At 43.0% G+C, this 19,325-nt stretch overlaps 1 protein-coding gene across 1 annotated transcript in view; it reads left to right on the forward strand.

Moving 5' to 3' along the window:
- The window catches only part of IMPG2 (interphotoreceptor matrix proteoglycan 2), a 59,659-nt gene that overhangs the window by 20,599 nt on the left and 19,735 nt on the right, over nt 1-19,325 (forward strand). Inside the window, exons 6-9 of the mRNA XM_030475963.1 lie at nt 11,296-11,348; nt 11,813-11,904; nt 14,926-15,087; nt 17,995-18,053. Of these exons, the coding sequence (XP_030331823.1) occupies nt 11,296-11,348; nt 11,813-11,904; nt 14,926-15,087; nt 17,995-18,053 (366 nt within the window). The remainder of the gene's footprint in view (nt 1-11,295; nt 11,349-11,812; nt 11,905-14,925; nt 15,088-17,994; nt 18,054-19,325) is intronic.

The following is a 19,325-nucleotide window of genomic DNA, read 5'->3' on the forward strand; positions in this document are numbered from 1 at the left end:
TGGACAGGGCTGCACTCGGTGCGCCCTGGTGGAGGTCCTCCTGCAGCAGGGGCTGAGCTGCGGGAGGCTGTTGGAGAGCTAAAAGATGCCAGGGAAGCTGAGAGGAAGCTGGGCTGCTTGCTCCAGGCCCAAACTGTGCAGGGGCTGCAAACGTCCAGCATTGCTCATATAGGAAAGAAGGAGGGCAGCAACCCAGGAAGCTGGGAATTAGTCACGAGAAAAACTAACAAAAAAAGGAGGAAGAGGACAATTAACGACAAGGGGCTTCCTCCTAAATCTGATGTCCCCACCCAGAACCGCTTCGCAGTTCTGCCGGGGGCTAATGAGAAAGCACCCACCACACCTAATGAGCATCCTGCTGATGCACCAGTAAAGAGGATCACTACTGGTGCCTCCAGGAAAAAGCGGAGGGTCATAGTAGTAGGGGACTCTACTTTGAAAGGCACAGAGGCACCCATCTGCCGGCCTGATCCAGTCTCGAGGGAGGTGTGTTGCCTGCCAGGGGCTCGGATCAGGGATGTTGCTGAGAGGCTGCCTGCTCTAGTAAGTCCTACTGACTATTACCCCCTTCTAGTGGTCCATGTAGGTGCTAGAGATATAGATAGCAGTAGCCTGGAGAACATTAAGAAAGACTACAGAGCCTTGGGAGAGTTGGTTAGGGGCTCTGGAGCTCAGATAGTTTTTTCATCGATTCTCCAGGACAAAGGGGAGGACCTTAAAAAAGCTAGGCGCGTTTGGCAGGTTAATAAATTGTTAGAATGGTGGTGCCATAGTCAGGGGTTTGGCTATTTAGAACATGGGGCTCCATTTGGGAGGCCAGATCTACTGGAGGCTGGTGGAGCTGGTCTGACAAAGAAAGGGAAGAGCTGTTTTGGTAGGAGGCTTGCCAGGCTGGTCAAGAAAGCTTTAAACTAGATGTGTTGGGGGAGGGGAGCATTGATCCATCCAAACACTCCCGGTCAGTTGCCAGCACCTGTAATAAGTGCTTGGAGCGATGTAGAGATATTCCAGCTGCCCCAGCCATTGAGTCGGCTGCATTTGGAGCTCGGCTAAGGTGCCTCTATACAAACGCCCGTAGTATGGGGAACAAGCAAGAGGAATTAGAGATGCGTGCAAGGCTACAGGAATATGATGTCATTGGTATCACAGAAACATGGTGGGATGGCTCCTATGACTGGAATGTCGGAATGGAAGGTTACAGGCTGTTTAGAAAAGACAGGCCAGGCAGACGGGGAGGGGGCGTTGCTATCTGTGTCAGTGATAGGCTAGAGAGTATGGAACTCTGTCTGGGGACGGGTGATGAGGTAACAGAGTGTTTGTGGGTCAGGATCAAAGGGAAAACAGGAATGGGGGAACATTACGGTGGGGATCTGTTACAGGCCGCCTGATCAAGAGGACTCTGTGGATGAAGCGCTCTACAGACAGATAGGAGCAGCCTCACGCTCGCAGGCCCTGGTCCTCATGGGGGACTTCAACCATCCTGACATCTGTTGGAGGGACGGTACGGCCCGGCACAAGCAATCCAGGAGGTTCCTTGATTGTGTGGAAGACAACTTCCTCTTTCAAGCAATAGAGGAGCCGACGAGGAGAGGTGCCATGCTTGACCTTGCGCTCACCAACAGGGAGGGACTGGTTGGAAATGTGATGCTCCAGGGCAGCCTTGGCTCTAGTGATCACGAGATGGTTGAGTTTGAGATCCTCAGGACAGTGAGAAGAGCATGCAGCAAGCTCACTGCCCTGGACTTCAAGAAAGCAGACTTTGACCTCTTCAGGAACCTCCTTAGTAAGGTTTCATGGGATACAGTCCTAGAGGGCAGGGGGGCCCAAGACTGCTGGTCGGTATTCAAGGATCACCTGCTACGTGCTCAAGAGTGTTGCATCCCAACTAGAAGAAAGTGCAGCAGGAGCGCCAGGAGACCTCCATGGATGGACAACGAGCTGCTGAGGAAACTTAGAGGGAAAAAAGAAGCTTATAGAAGGTGGAAGTGCGGACAGGCGGCCTGGGAAGAATATAGGAGCATTGCCCGAGAAGCTAGGGACCAGGTTAGGAAAGCTAAGGCCCAGCTAGAATTAAGTTTGGCAAGGGATGTAAAAGATAACAGGAAAGGATTCTATAGCTACGTAGCAAATAAAAGACAGACTAGGGACAATGTGGGCCCTCTCCAGAAGCTATCAGGAGAACTGGCTACCATGGATTTGGAGAAGGCTGAGGTTCTTAATGATTTCTTTGCCTCAGTCTTCACCAGCAAATGCTCTGACCACACAACCCAAGTCTTGGAAAGCAAATGCAGGGACTGTGAGAATGAAGACCTTAGGCCCACTGTAGGAGAGGATCAAGTTCAAGACCATCTTAAGAACCTGAACGTGCACAAGTCCATTGGACCTGATGAAATCCATCCACGGGTCCTGAAGGAGCTGGCAAATGAAGTTGCTAAACCACTGTCCATCATATTCGAAAAATCCTGGCAGTCAGGTGAAGTTCCCGATGACTGGAAGAAGGGTAATATAACCCCTATTTTCAAGAAGGGGAAGGTGGAAGACCCAGGGAACTACAGACCAGTCAGCCTCACCTCTGTGCCTGGCAAAATCTTGGAACAGTTTCTCCTGGAAAACATGCTAAGGCACATGAAAAACAATGAGGTGGTTGGTGACAGCCAACATGGCTTCACTAAGGGGAAATCCTGCCTGACCAATTTGGTGGCCTTCTATGATGGAGCCACGGAACTGATGGACAGGGGCAGAGCAGTTGACGTCATCTACCTGGACTTGTGCAAAGCGTTCGACCCTGTCCCGCACGACATCCTTGTCTCTAAATTGGAGAGACATCAATTTGATAGATGGACCACTCGGTGGATAAAAAACTGGCTCCATGGCCGCACGCAAAGAGTTGTGGTAAATGGCTCGATGTCCAGTTGGAAACCTGTAACGAGTGGTGTCCCTCAGGGATCGGTGTTGGGACCGGTCCTGTTCAACATCTTTGTCGGCGACATGGACAGTGGGATTGAGTGCACCCTCAGCAAGTTTGCCGACGACACCAAGCTGTGTGGTTCGGTTGATACGCTGGAGGGAATGGATGCCATCCAGAGGGACCTTGACACGCTTGTGAGGTGGGCCGATGTCAACCTTATGAAGTTTAACCAAGCCAAGTGTAAGGTCCTACACCTGGGTCGGGGCAATCCCAGGCACTGCTACAGGTTGGGCAGAGAAGAGATTCAGAGCAGCCCTGCAGAAAAGGACTTGGGGGTGTTGGTTGACAAGAAGCTTAACATGAGCCGGCAGTGTGTGCTTGCAGCCCAGAAAGCCAACCGTATCCTGGGCTGCATCAAAAGAAGCGTGGCCAGCAGGTCGAAGGAGGTGATCCTGCCCCTCTACTCTGCTCTCGTGAGACCTCACTTGGAGTACTGCGTACAGTTCTGGTGTCCTCAACATAAAAAGGACATGGTGCTGTTGGAGCGAGTCCAGAGGAGGGCCACGAGGATGATAAGAGGGCTGGAGCACCTCCCATATGAAGACAGGCTGAGAAAGTTGGGGCTGTTCAGCCTGGAGAAGAGAAGGCTGCGTGGTGACCTCAGAGCAGCCTTCCAGTATCTGAAGGGGGTCTACAAGGATGCTGGGGAGGGACTCTTCCATAGGGACTGTAGTGGTAGGACAAGGGGTAATGGGTTCAAACTTAAACAGGGGAAGTTTAGATTAGATATAAGGAAGAAGTTCTTTACAGTGAGGGTGGTGAAGCACTGGAATGGGTTGCCCAGGGAGGTTGTGGATGCTCCATCCCTGGCGGTGTTCAAGGCCAGGTTGGACAGAGCCTTGGACCACGTGGTTTAGGGCAAGGTGTCCCTGCCCATGGCAGGGGGGTTGGAACTAGATGATCTTAAGGTCCTTTCCAACCCTTACGATTCTATGATTCTATGATTCTATGTGATCATTCAGGAAATCTAGTAAATGTAGAGATATGTGAGAGGAATTAGAGTCAGCACTAATTAATCTATAGTCACTCCATGCACTGGGCTAAACAACTTAGCAATGCAGAGAGCCCAAAATTTGATTGAAAGGTGGATCAGAGTGGTTATTGTTGTACTTGTAGAGAAGCCATCTTATCAAGTGCTTTGTTACAGGCATTAAAGGGTCTCCAGTAGACAACTGGCAAACTTTACCCAACTTAATTCACTGTGGGGCTGTATTGCATTTCTCTCAAAAGTATGGTGCTTTTATCCTGGTATATATTACTTCAGATTGTTCATACCTTTAGGATGGGATCTTTGTTGTCACTGTCAGTTTAAACTTTGGTTTTACTATATCTTTTCCCCTAAAAGTTGTTGTTTGTCTTGTGCTTGGATATGATACTGTTTTATAGCATAAAGAGTATGATACAAGACTGAAGCAGTGAGATAGAAATAGATTTACTCTGGATAATGGAGCATTAGGAAGAAATTAATATAAATTCTTTTGGCAATATTAAAAATCCCAAACTTTTTCTAATAGTGTTCTGGACATCTTTTAGCATTCATTGTTTAAGATGTGAGGTTTGTAAGCCAGGGTCATATAAAATCAAAGGCATGATTGCCTGTCATGGGTAGATGTCTTATCTAACTTCAGACATCTTCCATCAAGAAGATTGAGCCATCTCAGCATTGCCAACAGCCAATGTTTATTAATTCATGCAAAAAATATGCTAGACCTCCCAGTGCACCTCAGAATAAAATTAAGACCTTTCTGAAGTGTTCTGTAAGAAGTCAGAGTAGGTCTCAACCCAGGATGACCCTAATCCCTAAGGCACGGTGTAGGGAATCCAGCATCATTTTCTTCCTGCACAGAAGGAGATGTGAGTGAGGTTCTGCATTTCCCAGGCAATGCTGTTTTCACCTGCTGACCCACATGTGCAGAGAGAGGCTGGTCCAGAGCAGGGCATCTTGTGATTTCAATGTGGGTGTTCTGACACCCAGCTGTGCCATCTGTGCCAGAACCGGGAACTGTCCTGGTCTTGTGTCTCAAGGGATGGCAGGACTACCCTAAAACACCAGCTTTGAGTATCTAGATGAGATGTTCAAGTGAGGCTCCCACACTGTCAGGGAAAGACAGGCTTCTCCAGAGGATGCCTTGAAGCAGGGGTCTAATAGGGCTGCTCTGACTTGTCTTCTGGTGAACTCCAGTTTCTCTGATGATTGTGCAGACACACTCATTTCAGTTTGGAGGCCGAGCACTAGACATATTTCTCAGTCTGTTTTCCCACTGATGAGAACACAGGAAATTTTGCAGCAGGTTCATTTTCTAAAGCATAGCCAAGGCACAAGAAACTAAAGGAGTATTTTTTTTTTTAATGAGCTTTGACCAATCTTGGTTTTTTACTGTGAAACAATTGTGTGAAATGATTGCTTAGTTTGGGGCTGATCTGGAATGCAAGACAGGCCCTTGATATCTGTTGGTCATTTTAACCACACTACCTTTCTAGATTAAAGCAAAGCTGTGCTGAAGCTATGAACAGCTGTAGAGTTGAAGATGTGACTTAATTTAATACATCTCATAATCCTACCTAGATATCAATACTGTGTCTCTATCCAGAAAAAATTCGTTTCAGCTAGTTAAATGCTAGGATAGTTTTAGTGTAGCCTGTGGGAGGGTGGCTTCTACTTGTGTAATTTACTTCCCAGAATAACTCGCAATCTGGCATTACTGACAGTTACATAACAGCAGGATGAAAGTTTGTTCCCGTAAGGCTACACACATTCACACAGGTTAAATGCTCAGATAGCCTGGCCTTTTAAAGAACTAAGGATTAAACTAAGTACCACTGAGGAGAAAACCTCAAAAGAAAAGTAATATATGGGAAATAATCCAGATGTGCATAGAGCAGCCTAGTGGACAGCAGAGTTTTGCCCCAGTTGGAAGTGTGAGAGCACTACATCAGCTAAAGTCTTTTAATGATTGCTTTATTCGGTAGGCCACTGGGACTGTGCATAATGAAGTTTGCTGTCTTAACATTGGAGTATGTCTGGTGACAATGGGACAGTTGTTTTGTCTAATTGCTAGGAAATCAAAAAACAGATCTTAAATGAAGGCAAAGGAGTAGCACAAAATTGTTGCAGTAGAAAACTAGGAGCTTTATTGTGCATCATGAGCATTAAAATAATAATGTTTAAGAAAAATAAATGCTTGACATGGCAAATTAGACTTTAGGACATTCAGATTGATAAACAATGGTATCAATCATTGATAAACTGATGGATGTCCAGAGCATGCAGTACAAATCTCAGGATGTTACCCCCTTCAACCGCAGAGTTGGGGTTGTGTTGAACCTTAGGAGCAATGTATAGAAAAAAGTAATTAATACCTTTATAAAATTTCATTGCGGGGGTGAAATGGTATCACTGGTGCCCCATTTCACATATTTAGAGTGTTACTTCTCCTGAATAACACAGTATGGCTGCACATAAAGAGCTTGTTTAGGCCGTACAGTTGCCTATGAGTCAATGGGGCTCTGTACATGCTTTGGAGGACTGGAACCTTCCTGACATGACTGGTGTCGCACAGAAATACATACCATAGAGTTTGATAAGGGGGAATATAGGCTGCATTTGTGAGCTGTCTTTGCAGTGTTAATACATATAGGCTGTCCGTAAGCACTATTTGCTTCAGATCAACTTCTAAGGCCCTTATGGGTCTTGTCTTACACCTGCCTAGATCCTGGCGTCTAACAGAGCTGCGTGTTCTGAAAACAGTTGTTTCTGCCAAGGAAACATGGTGCAGTGTTGTTTGTTCTGCTGCTTAGACATCTGCTTGTGTATATTCTTTCCTGTCTCTCCATACACATGTGTAGGTTTTTATAGTTTGTTTATTGCTCAGCCAAGGTGGTCCAGGGCATCACTCATGCAGGTAGGACAATAGAAACTACATTTTGTGTGTATGTGTCTCAAAATCACAATAAGCTCTTGCTGGAATATGGCCCCTCCACCTGGAGAACCTTGCTAGTGTAGGTATACTTAAAAATAAAGCCTGGCCCTGGATTAATCTTGGGGCCAAAAAAAATCCTTTATATTTTAAACAGTGTGACTGAAGAGGAATTCGAATCTGGTTTTACCCTGAGGAGCAAGGTGTTCAGGCAAATCAGTATATGCATAGTCATGTGCATTTTGAGTGACTTCCTTAGAGACACCTAGTACTTGTTTAGGAGATTAATGAAGTGGGCATTTGAAAAATTAAAATATTAAGGGGAAGTAGAATGCAAAAAGAAGTGGATGCAAAAAGAAAGCAAACCCCACCGTTCTGGTAAAGCAATGAAATAACAATGTTGTTCATAAAGTGAAGTTGATTATAGCGCAGATTCTTAATCCAGTATTTTTATCCTCCTGAGAAACAGTGATAACTGTTAATGTGACCAAATTTGGTACTGACTGCTCTTGCTTGGTTAGATTGATTAGAGTTTTACGAGGTGTTATTTAAGCCCTTGGTTTTAATTTTCAGCCAGCTGGAATCTTGTCAGAAAATTGGTTAGCTCTGGGAGGCATGTATTTAAAAGCCCCTCGGTGCCAGTAAGAGTATATTACCTTCCCTTGACAAAGAGCGTGGGCTGATGCTGGTTGAGGTGCGATGGGTAAATGACAGCAGCCTTATTCTCACCTTGCTTTTCAGCACCCCCATAGTGGCCCCATGGCCATGTGGTTGCCACTGTATAGCTTACCAGTGCCAAAGCTGGCATTACTAACTGAAGCGTCCTGTTGGAGAGGTGCCACTCATTTGAGTCGGTGACAGAGAGTCCTCCGGGACCTTTGAAACTTGGACAGTTTTATTTTGCTACATCTATAACCAGTTATCTAATCTAGAAGTAGAACTCTACTCCAGAAAGCTAATTTTAGGCTTTTACATTTGCAAACTGCTCCTCTTTTGAAAGTGTGATTTATACCATAGCATTCTCTCTGGTTTTTCTTGACTGCTTTGAGGATTTTTCTTTTAAGAACTCAAGCACCTTAGAACTGACCTGTGGGCACATTGTCAAACACAGCTGTGCTGTGTGCAGGCGACAAGGGGCTGCAGCAGGGGGCTCCTGTGAGGAGAGGCTGGGGCTGCCCCAAGCTGGGCACAGCTGGTTCCAGCTGGATCCAACCGACGGGCCCACCACAGCGCACGGCTGAGCCCCACAGTTGTGGAGGCAGAACCTCAGGAAAGCGTGTGTAGGAAAAGGGCAAAAACACTGCATGGGGAGAGGAGGGAACAGAAGGAATGAGAAATGTCAGATGGGGAACACTGATGTCCAAGGCAGAGGACGGGGAGGTCCTCCATGAAGGAGCAGGTGTTCCCTGCAGCCCAGAAGGACTCATGCTGGAGCAGGAAGACATTTTCCTGCTGCCCCTGCAGAGCCCACCCCGGGCAGAGCAGTCAGGAGTGAAGCTGAGCCTGGGAAAGGGGGGAGGAGAGGTGGTGCTGCAAGGTTTGTCAGCTTCTCACTACCCAAACCTATTTAGGTATACAATAAATTCATTTTCCCCAAGCTGAGGATGTTTTGCCAGTGGAGGTAATCAGCAAGCAATCTTCCTGTCTTTATCTAGACTCAGAAGCTTTTTCATCTTATTTTCTCACCTGTCCTGTAGAGAAGGGGGAGACGTTTGACCCCTACCCTGTGGCTAACCCACTACAGAATTGAGTGCTCAATTCAGTTGCTCAGGTAGTCATTGAGGTCTTTTTGAGATGCCCCAAGTTACATCACACATCGGCAGAAGGCTGGCAGAGGTGACATGGGATCCATGGGTGCCCTGCGCCTCCTGGGGCAGCAGCTGAGGTCAGGAGTGCCTGAAGGCCCCTCCAGGTGTACTGGGCACTGACCTGAGAGCAGCTGGACCGAGTCCTGCGAGTCTCAGATTGAGCTCAGAGCCTGCCACAGCAAGTTCCTCACTGTCCCTTCTAAAGAAAAGGCTTAGCTTATCTTTAAATATGGGTTTGAGCACTTCAGCTGATCAGAACATTACAAATCCTGTAGCAGAGCTGTTTCACTGCATGTCGCTTTGCTTTTGTGTTTTTATTCTGACCTTGGTTACATGAAACAGTTTGTAATAACTAAGATCGCGGGTTGTTTCACCTCTCCTGAAAAGTGGAATCATATTTGCTTCTGAACAATCATTAACCATGATAGACTAAAATGCTTTATTTACTGAGGTAGTTTGGTGAGACTCTGGTATAGATGTAATCTAATGCCTGTTGAAATTGGTAAGAGTAATGTATCCTTGGAGTTAGGTGAATTTAATTGCAAAATATTTCATCTGACCAACCAATAATTAAGCAATAGTTTTTATTTCAGTTCTAAGATGGTGAATGAGTAAGGAAACTAAATCCCTCCAGAATATAACCAGAACCCTTTTAATGTGGGGTTTTGTTGTGTTGGTTTTGTTTGTTGAGGGTTTTTTTGGCAGAAAGAAGCTGAAGCTTTTTGAATGAGTTTCTTGTGACTTTATACATGTGACAGCAATGGCAGAGAGAGTAAGAGAGGATATCTTGTCTAAATTATACTTGCTAGTAAAATTTGGCTTTCCAGTTTTGAAAATCATTCCAAGATTTACTGAGGTTGCCAAAGAATCTGTAGAGAGTTACTTTACACTGCACTGATGACTTAAAACAGGTACCGGTGTCCACAAGATGGAAGCAGACACAAATAACTGTTCATTTCGAAGCTTGCATTAGAGCTCATTGACTTTAGTTGTTCAAGAAAATACATGAAGGTGCTGTTTAAACTGTTAAGTTTTTTCTGCTTTGTTCATCTGGAGATTATCTTATTTTTTGCTAATATTTTATAATTATTATGTAGCTCTCACCCTGCCAGTTTAACATTCCCTGAGCTTACTGTATTTTGGTATAGTTGGTATGTTGGCATGTTGGCATATGCAGGTATGCATGCATACCGTATATGTATATATGGTATATTTTGGTATGTGCAGGACTAGCCTGTGCTAGGAGGGGTGAAAAGTTTCTTGGCTCAAATAGAAAATTCATCAGATTTGTCTTCAGGTCTGTTTATTGGCAAGTGTTACGTGTCTGTGAGAGGCAGGGGCAGAAACTGTGTTTGAGATGTTAACTCAGTGAAACTATCATATGTTTGATCATATGCTTGTGTCCTGGTATCTTTAGTATGTAACTTTGGATCTGGTTATCTGGCTGGTGCTGGAAACATTTGTGATTTGGAGTGATACAGAGGCTGACAATACGTCCTGAAGGAGGCAAAATATCCATTAACTTTCAGTGGAGTTTTGCTTGAGCACAGACTGCAAGACCTGTAATCTAGTATGTGAATCAAAAACCCAAACCTGGCAAGGCTACGAACCATGGCTCACATGGTATCAGCGCTTGCATGTATTGCAGTGAAGATTCCTGCTGCGGTGCTTATTTTATGGCACAAATATCACAACTGAAAAAAAGAAGTTCCATTAGGAATGAGAGAAATATCTCAGTGCAATGAACTTCAATGATTTCCTGAAGTCTGAAATTAAGTTTCTGTCCAACACTTAAACTTGCAATCTTACAGATTGGGCTGTGTATATTAAAAATATGGCAAACTTGAAAAAAACATTTTTTCTTCATTCAGGAAAGACTTGTTTCTGTCAGAGTGTGCCTCCCACTCTTGGTAACTTGACGGTTGCTCAGGGTTTACAGAATTGGCACCAAGAAGCTCACGTTTACTGTAAGAGCCATGTCAAAGCTGTTAGTTTTTCTTCAGGCTGACAGTCTTCATCTGATTTTTATCTGAAATGTTTTTCTTTTTCACGTTTGGCCTAGAGTTGTGTTACGTGTGTGCGAATGCAATAATTGGATTGGGAAACTGATGCCTTTTGAAGATTTCTAAATAAGCAGAGTAAAAGTCACGATGAAAAGAACCCATCTTCTTGCAGTGATGTCAGTACAGTTATGATGTTAAAATACTGGAGAGTATTTTAAAACCTGAGCATTTTATAGACTATTACAGGTTATCTTTGCATTTTATTTCTGGTCTTTGCATTTGCTTCCTTCTTCCCTTACAGACCTGCAAGAGGCAAAATGTATTTTTGGGTGGGATTCCAAGTCAGTTGGAATATAAGGCAGTTAGCAATCCAGAGAGGCACATTATTGTGTGAGCAAGTGACCCAGTATCTAAGTTGCAAAAGATAACTGAAATATTGTAAAGTCTAATTTTTATGAGGTTATCAGTAAAGTAGTACCATGACAAATTTCTTCTGCAAACATGCTTTTGTGGGTGGCAACAGAATCACAGATAAATCAAAACCTAATAAATCCATCTCCGCATGTCCAACTTCAATTTCTGATTGTATTTTTCTTTAGCAGTAGTGGGATCCCAACTCCAGCTTCGGATGCTGATGTTACTACACTGAGAGGTCAGTTTTCACCTAACTCCTGTCAAGGCTGATTCTGAATTACTAGAAAATTGAGAAATTCAATTTAGTTTGGATTTCAGAAAAAGCTGTGAATTTTTGCAGCTCAGATAATGCTGTTTGTGATCTGGAGATCACGTTATATGCTGAAATTATTTTGTTATTGTATGAATCATGAAAATCCTACTTGAGAAATTAGTTCTGTGAACTTTTTACTGCACTTAACTTCATGTTCCCAAAAATATATCTGCTTAGACAGAACACTAGCATTTTATTCCAGTTAGTGTATTTGATACTTTTTCTCAGGCCCTTCAGATGTTTCCCGTGTCGTTTCTGTCATGATGATGGGAATAGGAATCAGGTTTTACTTTTGGCTTATGCCTGCTGAACTGGTCCTGTGTGTATCTACATGTACATGGGTATAGAAACCAACCAAGCAAAATAATACTGTTTTCTTTCAAACTCAGGTGCAGCTGCCAGTGTTTCTCCCCCTCACGAGATCTCTGTTGAAAGTCCTGTGGCTGGTACCATCCATGAGATCAAAGATGCAGACACTAATGTGAGTGGCTTGTTTGGGGGTTTTTTTGGTTCAGCATTCTGTTGACTTTTCTAAATAATACTATTTGCGGTCATTTGCATTTCCTACTGAAAGGTGGTGTTAGCATAGCGTGTTAACACAAATCAAGATTTCATAAAAACAGGGCATGAACTTCAGAAAGTTTTAAAATTATTTCCTGTGTAGGTATTTTTTGTTTGCAGAGGCTTTGCAATGCCATTTCCCCAACACTGACAGACAGCAGACCAGTTCTGCTAGCAGGTGAGGATTTTGCTAGTGACACAGGAATGTCTAGGGCTTCTGAGAGCTCCAAGAAGAATGCAGAGCATTATTATTCCTATGGAATCATAATACACTTTAAATTGCTGTAGCAGTGTTTTGAGGTTCCATGTGGTACAATTGTGTAGGACAGCAGAGAGGTGGCCTAAATAGCCTTGAAGACTCCTCCTGATTCTTGCTCCTTTTCCTCTGCTGGCATAGATGAAGTTTTATTTTTCATCTTACAATCACCCTTACCTTGATATTCAAGCAACCTCCTGACACACGGAAGCCTACAGCAACTACTTAAAATGTCTCTGTAGGAGTGAGCTGGCTTCCAGGAGTGTTGACCACCACGTAGGTCCCAGGGAAGTACTTGTTTCCATGAAACAGCTTCTCTGGATTAAATTTAAGCCCAAACTCTAGATCCAACTGCAGTATTCATGGGCCTACACGACTGAAAAAAAGTTTGCAAACCAGTGCTATGAACCAGCTGGCTTTTGTTTTCTTATATACTTGAAACTCTTGGTGGATTACTGAGAAGGTTACAAAGTTGTACATGTTGCATATAAGCAGGAGCTGATTTATGGTACTGGGTTTAACTGTGCACTGTTCTGTTACCTACTATGGCCATGAAACAAAGCTGGGCCAAACTGTACTTTCTTCTAGAGCTTTCACGGCCGACTGTTGAGCTCTGATATTGTGCTTCCAAGAATAAACACTGAATATGAAGCAGACAGCTTCTGACTCAAGTCCAGGGTCTGACTTTATATTACGTACCAAGAACGCTTGTGGTTTGGTCCCATGAACACCTCTATTCTTTTTCGAAACAGAACTGCCTGAAGTATTTCTGCCTGGGCAGAGAGTGGGACCACTCAGTAAATCAGAAAGAAACCAGAGTCAGATTGCTGCTGCTACTACAGTGTTTTCACTCTGTACAGTTACATCACACCTCATCATTGCTCCCTGCAGCCAAAATGCATAGCAGATTACAAGACCAAGAGTGAGCAAAGCTCATCTTCAGCACTCAGATGTTGACTGTACTTTTGGTTTTGGAGGACTGATAAATGATTGAAACTACATGGCATTGCAAACAGCTGTATAGTAGCAGCACATATATGCCACCTAAGTATGTACCTCTCAAATGCTAAGTAGCTTTAAGTAGTGTACCAGTCATTATGGTCCTTAACAAAGTTATCTAATAAAAAAGGGATGGAGGGGAGGGAGAGAATTTAACTAAACTTTTTAGAGGGTCCTTAAACAATGTGAAAGCCGCTCACTGGTGGCAGATAAACTTTCTGGAGAAAGGTTTTTCCATTTCCTGTACCATACATAACACAGGCTGCAGTTTTGCTAAAAAGGTCTGGTTTGTTGGCTTTTTTCCTTTTTAATGGGGAAAAAGCAATAACTGCATGTAAATAGCCAAAGACACTTGGCTATTTGGCTAAAATTAACTTAAGCCAGCCTTGCCTTCCCTTCCCTCCCCCACAAATAGCAATTTTTTGTTTTAGAACAAAACCATGAAACAAGATCTGGTTTTCCTCATGTCTTTTAGTATACCACAAGGAATACTATGGTGGTTGTAAAATACTAGGGAACTAAGCAGAAAGTACTCTTCCTGTGTTGCTCATTCATTCAAATAAGATTAAAACTTGGAATTCACTGCTGCTGATGGCAGGCATGATAGCTACATGCTTCCCTAATGCACTGGGCAGCCACTGCTGCAGGGCTTCTTGGGCAGCTGTTGACCTAGCAGTTGAAGCCCATCACTTCAGCTCAGCAGAAGTCCCTGCAGATCTCCCAGTGCCTGTTGTCTATCTGGGGGAATCCTTCATTTGCTGAGGTTGAACAACCTGAATGTAGAACTTTGCAAAGGTAACTTGTCTTCCATGTGGAATAGTAAGTAGGAGCCTTGTCATAAATGAAAAAATTTGGAGTAAATCAATCCATTTCTGACTGGTTCACTGTTAATGCCTGCATAATTGCACTTTAAACTGCCTCATGAACATCTCGCATAACTGGATTTCTGTTTGTAGCTGAGGTCAACTAGATGCCCTGGCACTGGAGTAAAGATGTGCAAATGGAAAATATAATTATCTGCAATATGCAAATTCTCAAAGAATGGTCTTGCTTTGTAGATTATATCATTAGTTGCTGCTTCTGTCCCTAAGGCTTCATCAGCACTCCATTATAGTGTAAGGCAAACAGGTGAGCATGTGGTGCTTTGGACTGAGGTTTTCTCAGGTCATTAAGTACCATGACCATCAATGCAGCCCATGAGTAGCGCCCTGAGGTGTTCCTGTCCATACAACATTTTATAGAGAAGGCTCAGCTTTTCTGTCCCATCATGAACCAGAGAAACCTCCAGGTCTGCAGTAGCTGGAGAAGTTTAAGGCCCACATAAGAAAGATGTTTGGACCGAAGCTTGGGAATGTAGTGTGCTGTTGACAGATGGCAGACCATACGTACATATACATATCATAGAATCAATCATAGAATCATAAAATAACCAGGTTTGAAAAGACCTCAGGATCATATTGGTACAACGTTTCTAGGCAAAGCATGACCTAGACTACATGTCCCAGCACACTGTCCAGCTGATCTAGGGATGCTTTTTACATGGAATAAATCCAGGACAGGTAGGAATCTGCTCTGTGGTGAGTCACGAGGATTTATTTCTTGGGGAAAACAGCAAAGGGCAAAACAACAACAAAAATAAAGGCATTAAATCACCTCTTGTTTTCTCCCTTCTTTCTTCCCTTCCAGATCAATAATGAGATAAAGAAGCAGGATGAGAAGCTAGTGAGACCTGTAACCGAGCAGATGATTGAGTTCAGCATTGTGATTGTTGGTGGGAAGTACAGTGAGGAGCTGAAGGACCCAACTGCTGTGAGGCGTCAACGGCTCTCTGAACAAATCATTTCACAGGTGATTACCTTCCCTGGCTTCCTTTTTCTTCTTGCTGGCTCTTCAAAGCAGTAGTAGCACCTGTGTGAGGAGTGCCTTTTTCTCGGGGGCTCTGCAAAACCACCTTAGGGCTTTTGTTGCCTGAGGCAGGCTGGAAAACATTCACCCACCATGAGAATACAGTGCTCTGTCTGACATGCTGTCTTTTTGGAGTAGCGGAGTGCCATACATTGTGTGTAGCCAATGACCAATACCAGTCACCAAAGACCAATTACTCTAGTTTTCCTTTTCTGTTTCTCGTGAACTAGCGTGCTATAATTTTTGCAGGCAAAAGAAGTAAAAGAATGCTTTTGGGAGGATCAGCAAATTATGCTGAACCCCTGAACTGGGATATACTCTAAACAGGACCTTTCTGAGGGACTGCTTTCTCTCTCCTTCCCATTTTCTGATTTCTTTGATTTACTTTGCCTCATGTTAGCAAAATAATAATAAATGAAAAACATTTCCACTTACTTCAATCCTTTTAAAGACGTATTTCTACCAGGGCTAACTTTGGCCTTACCATCCTTTCAAAAATGTTCAGTACCTCTCCCTGTCAGTACTACTGCAGTAGAGCTTTTAAACTCACAGGTAAGTGACAAGATTCTTGTTTGCCTCTTGATGCAACTTCATTAGTTCTTAAAGTTGTAGGACTTGACAATCTTACGTTTTAAAGATACATCTAACATCAGTCTAGTGACTAATCTGTCAGGAGTTTATTTCTGTGCTTTCTAACCTCATTGTCCAGTTTGAATACTTACACAATGTAATTGGTTTGAAACCGGGGAGTGAAAAAGATAACTTGAGGGTCTTAGCAAACCAGCCTGCCTGAACTCTCAAATGGCAGGACATGAACTGACTGCAGTTCAGAGCCATCAACCTGTGCTGTGGCAGTGCTGGAAGGCAGCTCCAGCAATTCAGGTACAGCACAGCACTAACATGGAGGGCAGGGAGAAGATGTACAGGTCTACCAGCATCTGCTTGTGTGTGCATGCTCTGGGTCTTCTACAGAAGCTGAGCGCTGAAATGGGATATAGGACATCTTAACCATTACAGAGCGTCCAGAGTTAGGACTGTAGGAGAAACTCTGGCATCAGTCTAGAGAATCTGTCTATGCAGAGTAGGTGATAGATGGGGAAATCAGAAGAAGTGGCAAACAGCAGAACTCATTTCTGCTCAGGAGTGACATTTCTTCAAATGAATCATTCTGCACTGCAATGAGATACTCTCTGAAATTTAGGCTGCCAAGACAACTCTTGCTCCTTATTTATGCCCAGAATTAGCAGTGCATGTGAGCGCATTCTAAAATCCTCCAGCCAGTTCTTAAAACACATCCTTAAATCCCAGTGGAGTCAGTGGGAATGATCCATGGATTAGACTGCTAGGCACCTACTTAAAGGGAAAATACATATGTGCATATACATATAAATATATATACACATATTTGCATGACTTATTAAAACTTGATTTCAAGTTAATTTGAATTAAATTTTAATGTTTTAATTACAAATAAAAGTTACTGGCCCACCAATATGCGAATGCATATTTAAAGTATGATCATACTGCTGTCTCCTAACTTTCCTCTCCCTGTTGTTTCCAATATATTTTTTATTTTGTCTATAATGATGGTAATTTTATACCATCAGTTTCTAGGGGCAGAGTTTGTCTTTCCTTTCTCTTGAGAGAGGCGTCCAGGTTGCCATACAGCACCACACCATGAGGTTTATCTTTTCTCTAGCTTTGGTTCCTTCTTAGTGCCATTTAGTTGGGGTTCTCTATTGAATCTCTTTTACTGGGGCTAAACTTGTGCCAGATCATAGGCCAGATGGGAAAGAGATGTACTCTTCACTGCAGCCAAAAACCATCACCACAACTGTCAGAAGTTGCTAGCATAGGCTAGACATCTTAATTTTCCTAGTTGTGTGGCCAAGTAGCAATGCTGTAGAGTGTGTGTGTAAGAAATGTCAGATGGGACAGAGGCCACCTGGCACAAGGATGTTCCACTCCTTTGATCCCTTGCCTGGTTTTCTCTGTGCTTGGATGAAGAAGGTCCTGAAAAAAAGAAAGTCAGCAGCACTTCGATTGATTAAGTCTCACTAGAGAGTTTAAAAATAGAGAGGGAGATTGGGGAGGGGAAGAAGAATTTGAGAGTAAAAAATAATCCTTAGCTGGCAAGGAATTTTTGGGAGGGAGACAAACCAAACCCAAACCACCATGGACCTTTAATATTCTATTTCTTAGGTTTTTGTCTCGTATAACACAGTTGACTATTTGAACTAGGCCTGGATGTGCTGCCATTTTGCTGCCCCCACTTGCCTTTTTTGAGTAGCACTGCCAGTCACTCGTCAGCCCTTTGTATATTCAGGGCAATGAAGATGAGCTGTGCTTTGTGCTATGTAATGCATTAGTGCCTCTTTGGAGTCCAAGAGGTCCCTGTTCCTACAGTGGCCACTGCCCCTCTTGTCTCAGTTGCTGAAGTCCAAAGCATTTTCCTAAATTCTTTTTAATCCAGAGAGATTTGGGAGGTAATGGAAACCTTTTGGGCAGAAAAAAGTTTGTGTTGCATACATAAGAGGAAAAATATCTTCTGCTATGGGCAGTGCAGATCCCTGCAGAGTCTGTTTGGATTTCACCCCCTTTGAATGTTTCTATACAGTTCTTAGGGAATGCTGGATGCTATTCTTAACACTTATCCTTTTCTAATAACGTGACAATGACACCAAAACTCTTCTTCCATAAGGAGATAGAAAATATTCAACTGTTTTTCTCCTATTAGATGTAATAGCTCAGATACATTTTTAGAAAATGTTGAAAATACTTCCTGATTTCTCAGTAAATGAGTAGGGTGGAGGAATTCTGTGTTAATTTTCTCTTTTCTCCTCAAAATAGATTGAAAGTGTATTTGAAGGAGTACCTGGATACAAAACCATTCGTATTCTGGATTACAGGTAAAAAGATGCTGATGCATACATGGTAACTGAAATTAGTCATGTCTGATGGTGTGATGGGCTAGCGCCACACTTGGGAGAATGGCAGGCATGTCTGTGGGAATTCCTAGCATGTCCGAACCAAAGGACAAGTGCGTTCATATTTGGTACCTCTCTATACAGAGGTTGAAACAGAAATACAGAACTGTATGTAAATATAATCATCTCTTTTTTATTCCTGGCATCCATCAGGGGATCTTCCATGATATGCTTGCATTGATTTTAAGACAAGGCATTCTTATTCAACATTCTATCCTAAAGTTAAGAGAGATATTTTCTAATTTAAAATTAGCATCTGATGCTTCTTCAGTACTGCTGACATGTCCTAGTATTAAACAAGGAAGAACAAAGAAACCTTTTGGGGAAAATGTGGTGTATTTAATTTTTTTTCCAACTTCTTAATGTTAATATGGGATGACTCTGAAAGTTGGTATTTGAGATATGTAAAGGTTTTTACTTGATCAAAACATAAGTGGGTGAATAATCTGACAAATTATATGCAATGTTTTAACTCTCTTTATTAATATATATATATTTTTATGTATTTTAAGACTAGTTTCCTCAAATCAATTTGTGCTTTGGAATGACATTTTAAGTTAATTCAGGGAAAAGGAGCACCCTGCATATTATGTATCAAACATCTGATGTCTGAGTTTTGGGGTACCTGGATCGTAAGTTCTGATTTTTCTTGAATGGCCTGGATATAACTTTCAGAATCTAATGAGACTGTTTATTGGTTAGTCTAAATTGTGTGTTCTTTGAGACTTTGTAAGCTGTGTTTCTTAGAACTTACTGGCTGTAATATCTTACCTGGTAAACACGCAGGTTACAAAGCAGCCATGGCGAGTAAGGTTTTATGGTTGGAACCCTAGACTGTGTTCGGTTTCCAGCCTGGAAGATAGCAAACCCTTCTGTTCTGGTATCTGCAGTCTAATACACCTGCAAGCTCTTGGTTCATTTGAGAAGACAAATAAAAGGTTTATATTTCTGCAAAGTACTAGAGCTCTGTGCTCTGCTCTGCATGACAAAAAACCCCATGTTTGTGAACTAAACCTTCAGGTAGAGTTAGTGAGCCTTGATTTTCTTGGTGCCAACAGCCATTTAACTGCATTATTTGCAATAAGTTGAGATGGCTCTGCTCTGCTGATTCCTTGTGATCAACAGGAAATATCTCAGTTCAGTAAAGTGCAACAGTTTGGTATGTAGCAGAGTAACTATGCAACTTACGACTAT

This window comes from Strigops habroptila, chromosome 2, assembly GCF_004027225.2.
Source record: "Strigops habroptila isolate Jane chromosome 2, bStrHab1.2.pri, whole genome shotgun sequence".
Classification (NCBI taxonomy): Eukaryota; Metazoa; Chordata; class Aves; order Psittaciformes; family Psittacidae; genus Strigops; species Strigops habroptila.